We start from the raw sequence: 15,858 nt of genomic DNA on the forward strand, positions 1-15,858 counted from the left end.
GGGCAGGGGCAGGAAGGAAGCCCAGAAAGGGAGTGGGTGGGGTGGGTATTTTACCTTCACTCCTTCAGGCCCCTGCTGGCCTGAAGAGTAAATGCTCCAACTCAAGATAGCACTATCATGGATCAACACTTATATATAGGCAGCTACAGGTAAGCAGAGGCAGAGAGGGTGGGGGGTAAGCCTGCAGGTGGAGGGGGCAAGGGAGAGGTCCGGAGGGGGAATGGCAGTGGCAGGAGGGAATCCTAGAAAGGGAAGAGAAGGGGGCGGGGGGAGGAGGGAGTATCTCACCTTTCAGTCCTTCAGGTCCCTTTTGGCCTGAAGAGTGACTGCTCCAAACTCAAGAGACCACTAACACTGATCAACATTTATGTGGCTCAACGTTTAACATGTAACAAAGCCCTATCATGCTGCCATAAGACTAAGTAAAATTCACCTGAAAATAGTCTGTTCCATGTTAACTGTGTTTATTTTATTTTGAAATTTCTTAAATTCTTTAGGCATCTTTATTCAAGAGGTCAAGTTCAGAATGCATTTATAATCAGAGGAAAGTAGGGCTGGAAGGGACCTCATGGGATCACCCTTGACTAAACCAGCCCAGCCAAGTGTCTGTCTATTCTGCTCTTGAAAACTTTCAAAGATAGAGGTTCCACAATTACCACAATGCTTGTCTGGGCACTTTCAAAAGTTTAGTAACAAACTTCTAATTGCGTAAGCATCTAGCAAACAGAACTAGGTTGAGATATTGCTTAGGGATGCCTTTGTTTTATCGTGATATTCTAATTCCCTTTCAAGTTGTTTTTTTCTCTTTCACTCTAGTGGGGGGCAACCTTTTTGGCAGGCGGGCCACAAGGGAAGTTCAAAACCCTCTCTGAGTGGCACTCAAGTCCTTTCCCTTGCCCAGTTGGTTGCTCTGCTTTCTTCTCCCTGCCTTGTGTCTCCTGCATGATCTGTTGCTCTGTTATCTGTTCTTCCCCTATCTTTCACTGGATTCCCTGCTTCCTCCCTGCTTCATGCCACATATGAGGGATTCCCGCATGTCATGGGTTGGCCAAGCCTGCCTAGTGGTTAGAATAGTCACCCAGGAAGTGGAAGAGCTAGTTTCTAGGCCCTCTTCAGAGGAGATTCACTGCAGGGAAGTGTTCTAATCACTATGATATAAAATGTAATAGACCCTCAGCCCCTCCTGAGGTTGAAGCTGGCCCCCAGGGCAGCCAGAAATTTAAGAATCAAGGGGCTAGAAGGAGAGTAAACATGAGGTAGCATGTGTCTGTATCCTCTCATTACGGCCCTTGTGAGGGAATGCTGACTTTTGATCCAGTTTTCAAAGGATTATACAGATCAACTTGGGTACCTTACTTCTAAGTCCTGTTTAGTCATTTCTAAGTCTTTTTAGTGCTTATCCAAGTTCACACAGGATATCTCCTGGGTTTCTAACTCCTTGAACCATTCTTTCTTTCCCAGTGCAAATTACATAGTTACATAATTCCACACAGACTAGTATCATAGGGTGCAGCTACATGTGCACTTTACAAGGCTCATCTACATGTTCATTAATGCACCATGGTTACTGTGTATTAAGTTTAGTATTTGCTTAACCAAGTACTAAATCAATAGGTAGTAACTTGTGCTACTGCAGAGTAGCACCGCTGCATGGGTTTTATTGACACTTACTGCACAGTAGTCTAACACTACTGCGCAGTAGCGTATTAGCATGGATTTTTCCCAGCGCGCTACTGTGCAGTGTTGATAGGCTACTGCACAGTTAGCATCGTGTGTAGACAGGCCCACTGTGGAGTAGAGTAATTATCTGCAGTAAAGCTTCACCATCTTACATGCACTGGTATTAGGGTGCAGTAAACTAATCAACTCTGCCATAAGATTGTACAATTGGGGACAGTACTGTCTTATGGCAAAGTTATTTGCTGTGCTGAAACATGCATGTAGGCAATGACAACAGGTGTAAATTGCACCCGGTCAGCCCAGCCAGCAGAGGCTTGGACGATTGTAAAGTATGAACTAACTCCCCTCCCATTGCATCCTGGCCCATGGGACACCCCCTGTTCTTCCTACCCCCAGGGCTCCCCCCCTGCCCCTTGGGGTGCCACCCTAATTTGTGGCTCCCCCTGCCCATGGGACATTACTTATCTTTGGCTCTTGTACTGTCTGTACAGTACAGGGGGCAGGCAGGGAAGGGTTAACCTGCCTTTCTGGCCCCTGCCATTGCTGGGCTGCTGCTCTTCTGGCCCAGAGAATGGCAGCAGCTGTGGCACCCTTCCCTGCCTGCTCTCCCAAGACAGACAGGAGAGGCATCCACAAATAAGGGGGCAAGGAGTGGGGATCTATGGTGCTGAGCTAGGTGCAGAGGGGTTGGGGGTACACAGGGCCCAATCCTGGCCTAGCATGTGTTCCAAAGACCTCTTAGGTCTCTCAAATCTCTTGAAATATTCTCCTTAACATTTTATACACTTGTTTGGTAAAGAAAGGAATTAGGGGGTCTTTGCCCTTTCATTTTATAATTTTACTTGAAATCTATTGTTGGACCTACATTTCATGTACCTGAGTCTCAACTCACTTGAATTATTTAACACCCTTGAATTCAGTTGAGTTCCAAATAATTCACACTGACTTAAATCAGAAGAAAATGAGGCCCTACATGTGTCACTTTTGTGTCCAGACTTTTGAGAGTGAAAGCACAAATTGCTCAGGTTCATTTCTAAATTCTAAAGCACGGTGCTGGCAAGTATACACTTGAATCATAGGCCTCAGATGTGTGGAATCATATAACTTTGCATTTTTAAGTTACCTTTTAATTGCTGACCTACAAAGTCTTTTATAATTATTACTAACAGCTTATGAAGATTTTTTAAAAACAGCCAGATATTTGTGTTTTTTGAGCAGGAAGTCTTTAGACTATCCTCAGCTGCTGTAATTTGGCCTAGTTCTATTGATGTAAAATGAATTAGGCCATTTTTAAGCAGCTAAAGTCACTTCATGCCTGTTCCCTTTGCTTTTTGTATGTAGTCTATCCATTGCCCATGAAATTTATATAAACACAGCCACAGTTTTGTTACAATATGAATGATAAAGTGTAACGTACAGATCTCTGTTAGTCAAAGCTTTTCTATTATGAACCAAGATGTATTCCCTGTAGTTTTTAGTTCCTCATTCATAAGGATGAATAGGAAGGCCTGAAATAAGAGAAGAAAATATATTTAAAGGACACAGAGGAAAATGTACCACAACATTAACTTCAAAACAAAGCTTTAATATCTTTTTGTAAAAATAAATGCGTTCAGATAAATGGTAGGGAGAAAGATAGGGAGAAAGGTGTGATGTGCTTATATAAAGGCCTGATGCTAATTCTCTTTCTTTTCTTTGTTCAGTGTCATAGTTTTCTGTAGACTATAACCTTTCTTTTAAAAAATAAAATCTCTAGGTAGAATTCATCTGGTTCTTCTGCTGCTGCTTCATTAGCATTTCCTGTTTATCAATGTTGTTGTAGTGAAAAAAGAAAGTTCAAGGTTTTGTTGTTGTTGTTTAATGTGCTGTTTGCTATGGAAGTTCCTGGATTGAAGAATTGCTTAGAAAATTGCAGTTGATCCTCACTGATCTTAATTTGAGCTGTAATTTTTTCTGTCTACAGAGCAGTAAGGATTTGCATAATGCTATAAACAAAATATTCAGGCTACGTACAGTAATGTTAAGTTGAAAAGAGAGTATTATATGAAAATTCAAGCTGTCTAAAATTGCTACAGGGTACACGAATGGTACCAAGCATTCAAAATAAAATAATTTATCAATCATATAAGCAAAATATGTAACACAAAGACAAAAAATGTATACATTTTAAAGAAAGATTAAAATATTAAAATGATATTATGTCATATTTATTCCTAAGGGAACTCACATGAAGAACTCATTAAAGATTCAGAATTAAAATGTGGCTAAAATATAGGGGGGAAAACATTTCAGAACCAATATAAAAACCCTATGAAAATAAAGATAAATTGTTGGCATCTCATTATTTCAATTGAAACCTATGTTTCTCCCTTGAGACTAGTGGGCTGTGGGGCTCTCTGCTCCACAGCAGAGTTGGCCCCTCCCCTCTGCTTCCTGGCTGAGACTTGCAGGCACAGCAGGATCTGCTGGCTTCCCTGTACCCTTTCCCCTCCCCTGCACCACTTGCTGCTTAAGAGAGATCCCTCCCTCCTCTCTCCTGCAGCACAGACCATGGCCAGCATGTGGTATGTAAGGCAGATAGGACAGTATCTGGGTAGAGCTTTTTGGAGGTAATCAACAGCTCAAATGGTAATGTCCCTGCATTCCTTCCTTTGGAAAATGCTGTTTATAAAGAGCTTGAACTAATGATCAAGACTTTGTTTTCTGAGGGGGTGCTAAATGCTGATAGCAGAGCTGATAAATGGTTTGTTATCAGGGTGGGGGGGAGCCCCTCCCTAATCACAGCATCTTGCCAGGTCCTGGCCATAGGCCCCTAAGCTCAGCACTGTGGAAGGGTGGGAAGAGCATTCTGGTGCCCCCCAGCTTCTAGCCTAAGCTACTGCAAGCATATGCCAGCATTTTTTCAGTCCAAGGGGGATGTCTCTGTGCCTACAAAGTGATTTAGCCTTGCCAGGTTAGACTAACCTGCAAAAATTGAATCAATTCAGGCTCAGGCTTTCTGAATGTCTGCTCCTAGACAGGGTGTTTAGAGATTGGGGGTACATACGCATGCGTATGTGGGGGAGAGTTGAAAGTGTTATTGTATCATCTGATTATATTTTTTTAATCTGTGGGTTTTCCCTGAACATAACACAAGAGTGCGGTAGTAAATTTAAAATACAGAGATTTTTTAGCACGGATACTATTACAATTAGTAGTTTTACTACTTCTTCATATAAGCATGATTAATAAGGTATTTTTTATGTTAAAAAATACAGCTCACTAAGTTAAGCATTCATACTTCAGATTTGACAACAGTTTAGTGGAAGAGCTTACTCTGTTCAACATGTAATTATTTAAAGCTGTTGTCCACCCCTCTTGGCAGTTTACAGATATCTCTTGATAGGGTCAGGACCTGTGTGCATGGAGGAGGCAGGAATTGCTTGGGACATGTAACAGGAGTCAGAGGTGGCATTTGAGAGACAAATATTGTCCTCACCTTGGCTAAACAGAAACATCCATGGAAATCTAATACTACTTTTCTCCATATTACTTATCAATAGCTTAGTCCTTGGTGGGGAAATCAACTTTTAAGGGATCCTCAGGGGACCCCATTGTGAGAGTCCCTGCCAAGGAGTAAAGATTACCACTGGTACCCTAGTGCCTTGTGTCCAGTCAGTCTAAGGTTTTAGAGCAGTTCATTATAGGGGAAAATACTTCTCCAGTGGAAAAAGGTTGAAGCAACTCTAACTCTGTTCGTGGAATTTTCTTTCCTTTGGTCCCCTATTGTACGTTTTACTGTAAGTGGGAACAACCCCAGCCTACTGTTTCTATTCCAGCATTTCCCAGGGGACAAAAAGCACACTATCATTGAAAACCCCCAGAAGTTAATGGGGGGGGGGAGAAGGTTGCCTGAGTAAGAACATTGGGGCATCTTTTAACAAAATACAAGTGGAAAGGATTTTGAAATTTACTACAAACCTGTGTTGGTAAGTTAGTACATATTCTACCATCTAGTGACAGGAAAAATTCATTGACCAGCTGAAGATGGCACTAGAAATGTATGATAAAGAATTAGGAGACCCTAATCCTTCAGTGCACTGCTAAATAGGTGGCAGAAACTGAAGAAATGGCTACAGAGGCAAATCTATGCAGAAAACTTTTCAAGCTTCTTGCAGTTTGAGGATGGGCTGGATCTATCAAAAACTGTAAGTAGTTCTGCACAAAAGTTAATGCTGCAGTCTGGCTCTTTGCCCTGATGCTTCCCACATCTCTTCATACCAAACCCCATTTTGTTATGGTTGCAGATAGCTTGAAGTTTGGACACCTTCTAAGCAGGACTTTTTGTGTTAGTATGAGCCAAAAATCAAACTGCTTGTATATAAATTTGGAGGTAGGATTTGTGGTATTCCAAATCATGTACACCCTTGGCAGCAAGGACTGTACTAGTAAATCTTTAGTCAGTACTAATTTAAAAAGTGAAATTACATCATTTACATTTTAGAATAAAAAAGAGACAACTTGAGGATGTTACAGTGCCCTGAAGAACACTGTAGAATAATACTATGGCTGGGGGAAAAAAAGCAGCTGACCTTAATGTACAACTCTATCTATGAAAAGTGGATCATTTCCTGGGTGTTGTTCTGTTCCTTTCATTTTCAAGTGAATTCAGTGAGAGTGGAAGATATTTGGCACTTCTCAGAATCTGGACCTAAAAAAATAGCAGCAAAGTTCTTACCAGTGCTTCTTTAGTCCAGGAGATCTTCCATACTGATACCACAGCTACAACAACTGAACAATGCCATATTTTCATTATGTCATTATATGCAGTTCCATTCACAGTGTCATGATTCATATTACATAAATGACAGATAGCTGTAAGAAAATAACTCCATGTTGTGGGGTTTAATGATATAGTGATTTTCATGACAGCAAAGTAAAAGTGATTTGGAGTGTCATCTAATCTTTAGGATGTACATGTAGTACCATTATAAAAAAAAGGGGGGCTAAAGAACCAAGGCCAAATTTCGTTGGCTTTCTTATACTTCATTTCTAAAGATAATAAATACAACCCCATTATGCATTATCCGTTTGCCCTAAAATTATTAGCTAATCCGTAATTACAGCCGTGTAAACTAGTATTTAATATTGTGTTGTGCAATTTCCTAATTGGCATTTTGGTACTATTAACAGACTTTTTGTCCCTACACATGGTGCCACTCTAAAATGCATATCACTCTAAATATGCATACCTACACTGGGCTCAAGATATATCTCCAAATTAAAAAAATATTAATCAATAGGTATAAAAATTCCCATAATATAACATGGAAATAAAAAGTAAAACTAAACAATGTTGAGAGTAACACCTGCCTGGAAGATTCCGCATTTCTAAAAGTTACTGTCATAATTTAATTTTGTACTAATAAAAGACATGGGACCACATTACCGTATTTCTTATAAATGACAGAAAATTCTAAAACTACATCCAGATTAATGGATTTGAATGTGTATAATATGTTGCTAAAATAGAGTCAAGTTTGATCTTTTAACCTGTAACTGAGGTGAGGAAAGAAAGGATGAATTCCATTCCTGGCTGTAATATAGTTCAGAGCTTAGTAAACTCTAATGCCGTTAGTATGAAATACTCTAAGGATCTTCCTTGGAACCTAGAAAACAGAAGTCTGGCACATATTATGATGAGCTAGGAGTTAATGGAGATGCTCCATAGGTTAAGATATATGCTCTTTCTGACTTGGCCAAGAACTTTGCGCAGTCCCCAGAACACAGTGTTCATACAGTGTGCATTGGTGGGGGAGAGGTTAACGTGAGGGTGTGTCATAAATAGCAGTAGATGAATTCCCATGTAAGGTAGATTCTGAATTATGGTATCATAGCAATACCAAACTTTAAAGCTATGCTGGTGGTTTATTCAGTCTATACCTATCTTAAAGCTATTGGCATTCAGTAGAAAAGTTCTGTAACTTCATGAAGTATTTTTATTCATATCCCTGGATTATGACAGGGAATAAGAACAGGAAAGGACTTTCCCATAATGTTTAAGAAAGTGTTGGGTGGTACAGCCAGCTAAAGGGCTAGTCAGAGACCCACATCACCAAATGTTTCTGGTATCAACTTAGGACATGGCTTTCACTTAGTGGCCTTTTCACACAGGGCCATATGAACTAGCCAAACATAACAAGAATGGACACATTTCTCTTGCGCAGAAATTCAGTTTAAAGCACCAATATTACACAGCAGCAGCCTCCATTGCATCATCTTGACCTGTTAGTCCAAGATGTATCTGTGTCAGATGCCTCATATTGCTATATAATGTTTCTCTTTCATTTTTCCCTACATGCAGCACCCTCAAACAGCTTTTGGCCATATTTCAGCAACACAAAAAGTATTTAAAGTTACTGTAGGGTTTGAGGGGCTGTGGTCTCTCAACATATTGGTGGAAACAAACAGCTGGGTGGAAGTGGACACTTTCTTTTATCTCAGGGATGTCAATGTCAAACTCATTTGGCCCTGCAGCCTGGACAAGGGTTGCTGGGTTGATCTGTGGACTGGATCAGGACCACGCATTGGAACTAGTACACAGGGCCAGTTCAGCGGGTTTCCAGGTGCAGTGCATGCCCCATGATGGCCTAATGTGTTGCATGCAGCATGTGTCCCAGAAGTGGGCCAGCGTGTGCTGCATATGGCATGTGGGGATGGACTGACTGCACGCACTGCATGCAGCACAGGGGCTTGGCACAGGCTATGCGCTACATGTGGCACCTCCCTGGACCAGTCCTGCACACTGGCTCTTGTACAGCCCGGTCTTGACCAGAGCCAATGGTCAGGGCCAGTCCAGTGCAGGCACTTCATGCAGTGTGCACTCTGGACTGACCCCCTGTACTGCATGTAACACTGTGGCACTGGAGCAGCCTGAATGCCAGACTGGCTCTGCATGCCATATGGGGCTGAGACTCACAGGCCAGATCACAGGGCTCCACAGGCTGGGTGCAGCCTGTGGGTCATATGTTTGATGCCCTTGTTTTATTTAGTATTGGCTTTGAACCTGGTGGTGGAACCATTTGGAAAACAAAATGCTAAGCCATCTCTTCATCAAAATACGCGTGTAACGTTTCATAAAAGTATATCAATCAACACAACCCACTACATGCCAACCTGACCCTTCTAAAACTGAATACCCACTTGCTTTTTTGTATTTTGTAGTTGTTTCTTTTTAAGTTCTCATGCATACCAGTATAGTGCACTTCTTGTTACTGTTTCTCTTTTGTAGGACATATGGCTAAGCATTTCAACTAACTATGCAAATTAAGATGAATACATATTTCCTGGGGTATATTTTTAACAAGCTATATAAAGAATTTTTTTTATACTACCGGTATTTACAAGAGATACTATGATTGGTGTTCTATAAATACCTAAGAACTTAAAGACAGATTAGATATAAAATTTGCTTTAAAGGCAGGCCATCAAAAGTAGCTCTGACAGTCTGTGAATTAAAATAAATATTTGCTGGGGGGGTTTTAATGTAAAAAGAACTGGAGTATGTATAAAGTTAGGTCCCTTAGCCCTTAGGCATATCCTTTAGTGTGGTGTGTTTTCATTCTTGTTCTCTTTCTGCTCATGAATAACTCCATTGTGGCAAATGGAGTTATCTACGTGTAATACTGGTATAAGGTAAGTTTCCTTATCTCTTCATAAGAAGCTCTATCCTATTACCATAAGTGCTGAGCAACAGCTCCAGAAGATGCTGAAAAAATTGAACTTCCCATGTAGCTCTTTGCAAGGATGAGGCCTAAATTATCACCATTTCTTTTTAAGCTTCTGAAACAGTTTTCTCTAGCAGAGAACTCCGGTTATTGCACTCATTTTGTGACATGAAAGATTGGATAAGAAACCCTCCGCAAGAATGATGCCAGTACCACTCAGTTTGCTGGCAGGAAATGAATTGCTGTCTCTAAATAATTTATGTAGCATAAATACTGTGCTTTCAAAGGCCCTTGGATTCAGGTGGTAGCTTTATAGGAGCTCCTGAATTTAAAGCTCTGTCCTAACTAGGAGATTTTGGTACCAAAGTTTTGGCAGCTCATAGCAGTTCACAGTACTTAGCCACAAAATCCCAGTAGGTTTTACAGCATGTTCTCTTACAATGTATCTTGGAATGTGGGAACAGTGCATCATGGGAAATAGATGCTTCACAGAAGGCAATGTGACTCCTTGGTGTTAACCCTATGCAATGCTAAATAGCCATTCTTTGTCTATTACCACACTTTACACACAGGTTTTTTGAAAGCCTAGTCCTTTGTACTTTCTCTCCATGCCATCTGCATGAACGCTTAAGAGAATTCCACCATTCTTGATTCCATTCTCTTTTGTTTCTTCACCAAATGGATAATGGGAGTATGAAACTGGGAGGTTGTTATGTTCTATATGCAGAAGTATACAAGGAAAATGAATGTATGTTGAAGTCCACTGTTGCTGTGGCCATTTTCACTGAGATTTGCACAACCATTGGGCATGACCTTAAGTCAGTCTAGAAGAAATCATTGTAATGTCAGAAACAGTTGGATTCCCAAATTGTGGAAATGCAGTAAGACAGTATTTATCCTGATTGTGGTACTTCTGGCCTCTGAATACATCAGTAGGAAAGGGTCCTCCTTTCTAATGATGCAAGCATTTGTAGATACCCGGGGCAGTTCTCAGACATTAAGATTGGCTGATCAGGGAAGGTACAGGCAAAACTGCTAATTGAACACTATTGGGAGTACTAAAATTCCATTCTGGGAGACCCAACCAACCTACTAGTCTCTGGCTACCCAGCCTTTTCTCTAGCTTTTGAGAGTATATAGTGTTAACCTGGATAGCAGCAAAGATGGGTTTAATTTCTGACTAACCAAATATAACCTGACAGTTTGGTCTGCTTTGGGGGATATGAAGGAGAGTGCTGAATATCTCACAGTGAAGCTGGAATTAAGAGCCAGGCATCCCCATCATTATTTCTGCCTGCTGTGTCCAGACCAGTAGTTGCAAGGCTAAAGGGGAATCACGGTAGAAGAAGAGATGGACAGATTCTATGGACTTTGCAACATCAGATACAAAGAGTATGACTATATGACACAAAACAGAGGTAAGCAAAACTACCTGAACTAGCACTTCAAGTGCCAGCTGCCAAACTGGGGGCAATATAGCCATGTTTGTGCAGTGTTTCATCTGGCCTAATTAGCTTTGCTGAACCTCTTGAGAAGCAGAACTAAATAGCCTGAGTAGCATAAATGTAGCTATACGACCTCCAGGTTAGAAGCTACCATGCACAGAGCTAGTGTTTCCCTGAGTCATACATTACCCAAGGGCATAAACTAGAGCCCATCTTGATGTTGTTGGATGTGGGAAGAAAGTCTGTTGCATTAACACTGTCAAAATTATGGTCTGTAAAGTCAAGAAGGAAGAGGCATAGATAATGCAAGTTGTTTATCACTACACTGCCTAAAGCCTGTATATCTAAAGTTGTAGTTTTCTTTGTTACCCACAGGCATCAAGGGGCATTCTTGGAGTGGTGCTACTGTTTGTGGGTTCAGTGTTTTCCTTGGGATAAAAATGGAGCGGTGCAGGATGTAGTGTACAACATCAACAACTTTCTTCAGCATTTTACCTGATGCTTAAGTAGATTCATAATGTCCTCCTCCCACTTAATTATGCACTTGCCTCCTCATCTGCCCTTCTTTGAAGATGTTCTCTTTTCATTCCTTCTCCCAGAGCACTCTTTCTGCTTACTGTTTCTCAGCCAGGCTCATGCATTACACCAAGGAGGGACATACCCTCCCTGGAGCATGTTCATTGGTTCCTTCTCAATATCAGTCTTTCTGTTGAGGATGTTCTTTTCAGGAACACTCCAACCAGGGACACTCTTAAAGACAAGGAAGTTGACTTACAAGGATAGCAAAGAGGGAAAGGTACCTGTAAAATTCATGAAGTATTCTTCTATATATTTGGAATGAGCAGAACTGCTGAGCCAGCATGTAGGGAAGGGAAGCCTGTTGTAAGAAACACCAACTAATGGTGTCATGTTGAGTTCAGTCGAGTAATAACATTCCTGTATTTCAAAGGTGGCTTTGGGGGAGGATTGTGCAGGAAGGGAATTGCTGAAAGGGCCAGAAAGGTAAAAGTTAAAGAAAATCATTCATTACAGGGTGTTCTGATTTTGACTGATACTTCACTGTGGAGAGTAACCAAGGTCCAGAGAAAGGAAGTGCTCCAAGGCAGGCAGGGGAAATGCTGGCAGCTTCATTGTTAATCTGCTAATACACAGTTCACCATTAGTGATGGTGCTGATGGAAAAGCATGCAGAGCAATGCAAAAGCAGTCCTATCATGGTAGAAAAAACAAAGCAGCTTTGTATAGGGAACTCAAGGGAAAAATAGGGCTGTTTTTGTTTGAGCACCGTATAAAACAGAAATCTCTGTGCACGTGAACAAGATTATCTGCAAGGAAGCACAGGCTGAGCAGGCAGCATTAGCTCCAGTTGCTGCAAAAAGATTTTTTTCTGGAGACCAGAAAAAAATAGCTGGAGACCTGGACTCTACCTCACTTGTATTCCTCCCACTTTTGTCTACCTCAGTAAGGATATGAGTAAACACCTGAACAAAACCATGTTTACATGTCTGCAAATAATTTTTCCAGGTAAAACAAAACATCACAATGTACCATCCCACTTAATCTATACACTATTTATTTGGATTATCTATTTATATTATGTACCAGCCCCGTTTTCTGACTGGAAAAATACATTCATTAATGTGCTTTTCTTAATGTGCATTAAATTGAGTACCTCCAATGTGAAATACTAAATGCTCATTGAATTGCCATACTACACAGTAGTGAAAGCATTTTTTTTTAGTGATGCGTAATGAATAGTAGCCTATTTTTCCTGAGCATTAGTGTATTAGCATATTTTTTCAGTGATGTTTAAATGCATACTAATATAGGCTATTGCACATTAAAGTGCATGTGTAGCAGGGAGCTTAGATTTCTCAGCCCTTATCATTTACTATCTGGTAAACCTCTATGAAATAAACCATTATTCCCAATCTACAATTCCTTTTGGTTTATGCACATGGAAAAGAGCACTGTATCAAAAACTGGATTGGGGTCACTGAGAAGGAATGAATGAAAGAAACGAGAGAGAAGTAGAAAGAAAGAAAAACTACAAATCTACTACCTTTTTTTCCCTTGATACAATGGGACTAGCTCTGGCTTTGGCTGTCACTGCCCAAATGGTGGTCTGGGTCTGCATTGCTATCCCCTTCCTTCTTGTCCAAAGTAATTGTCCTCCTTTTCTTTGCAGTAGAGTTGGAGAAAACCTTGTTAAACCTGAAGAAAACACTCCTTAAAGATGGTATAGCTTTTGGGTATTTTGTTTTGTTTGGTTGTTTGTCTTAATTAAGGGTGATCCTATGATAGGTCTGGTGGAGATCCTTGGTCTTGGTCTTGGCCTGGAGTTGCTTAATATCCCACTCTCATACCCTTTAGCCCTCCTCTGACATCCTAATAGGCTCCTAATAGACATCTCTATTCCTGCAGTTCCCATGGAGTTGAATTTCAACAGCTTCCTATCCTCAGAAGATGCAAATATCCAGCACTTCTTTCTTGCGCAAGGCAGGAACACAGAGTTTGGTGTGCATTTCTCTTAATAGCCAGCCATGTTTTTCTATTCATACATGCGGGCTACTAGAAAGAGATGCTTTTCCAAAATAAAGGGCATGTTTAAATGGAGGGAAGACTTCCTGTTAGTTTGATCGTAGATAGTGGAGTTCAAAACTGTAGCCACAATGGTTTTCTAGTGAAGGACTGCTACACCAATAGAAGTAAAGTTAGGCATATATAGGCTTTATGTTGATGACTGTACAATGGTTGAAGTCTTTGGTTACTTGGGGAGGCATTTTACATAGCCCACACACACTTGGAGAGTTATAGGTTTACTGACATCTAAATTCTGTCAACAAAGCTTGACTTCTATCAGGAAAACATTCTAGTGTAGATTAGGTTTAAACTGTGGCGGTTATTTCAGTTTAAATGAACATCCAGACTACAGGTCCCTATATCATTCTAATAAAGGTCATGCTAACTTTTATTTAGATTAGAGCATGTAAATCACAAAGCTAGTGATTATGATGGGCTTCCCAGTCAGAAGGTAAATCCATAAATTGGGGGGGGGAATAAAAACTGAATATATACTGAATAATTTAATCAACAGTAATAAATAAGTCTAACTTGTATATAAAATGTATCATATATCATTCACAAAATATTTTATTAATCAGATTTTTCAAATATTCTCTTTAGAATGCCAAATGCCCTGTCATTCTCAAATTAATTATTACTATTTTATTAGAAACATCCATTTAAAAGAATATTTACAGAATGAAATGACACTTTTGAAAGGCTGTCTTGATAAATATTAGATATGTAAATAATTAGTTGATTTGCTGCTAAATTGTTTACTTATAGTTTATTAATATTTTCTTACACTGTCTTTTTATTTTAAATGAGTCTTGGTTAGATTGTTTAAAGCTTATACTAAAATAAAGGTTTTTAGCAATAGCATTTAGTTTGTACAGTATTTAAAAGATAATAACTTACTAATCCTTACTCAGAACTTTTGAAAAAGATAGGTAAGTGTGATTATCTCCACCATTTAACAAAAGAGAAATTTAGGAATAACCATTCTACAAAAAGGAAACTCTAAATGTTGCAGTTTCTGGAGTTCAGACACGCTCATCTGTTTCAGTGGAGTTGTCTCCTTGTAGGAAAGGAGAGATTTACTGCATCACTTCATAAATCCCTTGTGCATGTCTCTTGCTTTCTGTCTTCTCCCAAGCTAGCAGAGTTTGAATTTATAGCAACCAAGCGCTGGAAGTTCTTTTGTAGGGTTAGCAGGGAAAAAAGAGGGAAACCTATCCTGAAGTCAAAAATCCACTTACATAGCATGCTCTGCCCTGCATCGTGAATCAAAAAGGAGAGCACTGATTCCTAGTAAAGAGATGAAGTAATTTTCCCAATGTGAGACAAGGAGCTAGTGACAGAACTGGGATTAAAGCTCAAGAGCTCTTGGTTCCCGCACTGAAAGCCAGGTGATGCCACTGATTTTCATGCAGATTGACTTCAATGGGGACTTCTGTTTAAAAACTAACATCAAGATACAGCCCTGGGCTGTATAACTGACAGTTTTCTGAAGCAACAAAGGTAACAAATAATATTCTGGTTGAATTCAGTCTAAAAATAAGCATTTTATTGGCCAATTTATGAACTTGAATTGGCAGCATTCTCAAGGAAGGCTACTTGTCTGATGATAAAATCACTCAGACTGATGAGTGCCTGTACAGGAGTTCTCTGCAAAAGGAACCAGGTAGTTTCACAGAACAGCAATAATTAACACTATGATGGTAATTTTATGGTATGGCTTGCACTGATTTAAAATATTACAAGAGAACAATGTTGCATTTGAATAACTGTTTTTGTCCTTTGTCATACAGCTGATTTATTAGTATGGATGTCACTACATTGAATGTTTTTATTCTTTCATACAATCAATTCATGTTTAAAGTTCTGCAAACACATTTTAAAAGATGAGTGTAGCAAAAAAAAAAAAATTGATGTTAACTTCCATGTTCACATGTCTGAACTTTGCCAGCAATCTCCAGGTATGTTTAGGAACATATTGCATGAGACAGTATGTAACTTTTGAGAAATGTCTACACACCAGCTTTCATAAACCTTTATTCTGTCTTTAGAATTTGGAATGATGGGAGATCATACAATTAAAAGTCAGCGACCTCGATCTGTTCATGAGAAAAGGGTGCCTCAGGAACAAGCTGATGCTGCTAAATTTATGGCACAAACTGGTAATACATCAGTTACATTTTTCTATTTACTGTTGTTATTTTTAGCAAAGCCACTGCATGTTTCCATGATCTTTTGCTGCATATTTGTCAGTTTCTGAGCTGATACTTTTTTTGAACCATTTATTATTATTTTTTTTCACCAGTTAAAGTCCATAAATAAAGTAGCTGAGAATTAGGTAGTTCATATTAAAAAAACAACATGCACTGTCAGTGTGGATACTAAATGATTTAGTATGAACATGAGTTTCTTTTAACGATAGAAACAGACTCATACATGAAAGGC

At 39.7% G+C, this 15,858-nt stretch overlaps 1 protein-coding gene across 4 annotated transcripts in view; it reads left to right on the forward strand.

Moving 5' to 3' along the window:
* ADGRB3 (adhesion G protein-coupled receptor B3) overlaps positions 1-15,858 on the forward strand; it is a 701,435-nt gene that overhangs the window by 241,182 nt on the left and 444,395 nt on the right. For all 4 annotated transcript variants that reach the window (XM_019537601.1, XM_019537603.1, XM_019537600.1 and 1 more), the window contains one exon: positions 15,465-15,575. In XM_019537601.1, the coding sequence (XP_019393146.1) occupies positions 15,465-15,575 (111 nt within the window). The remainder of the gene's footprint in view (positions 1-15,464; positions 15,576-15,858) is intronic.

The sequence above is a fragment of the Crocodylus porosus genome, unplaced genomic scaffold, assembly GCF_001723895.1.
Source record: "Crocodylus porosus isolate Cpor-Errol unplaced genomic scaffold, CroPor_comp1, whole genome shotgun sequence".
NCBI classification, from domain to species: Eukaryota; Metazoa; Chordata; order Crocodylia; family Crocodylidae; genus Crocodylus; species Crocodylus porosus.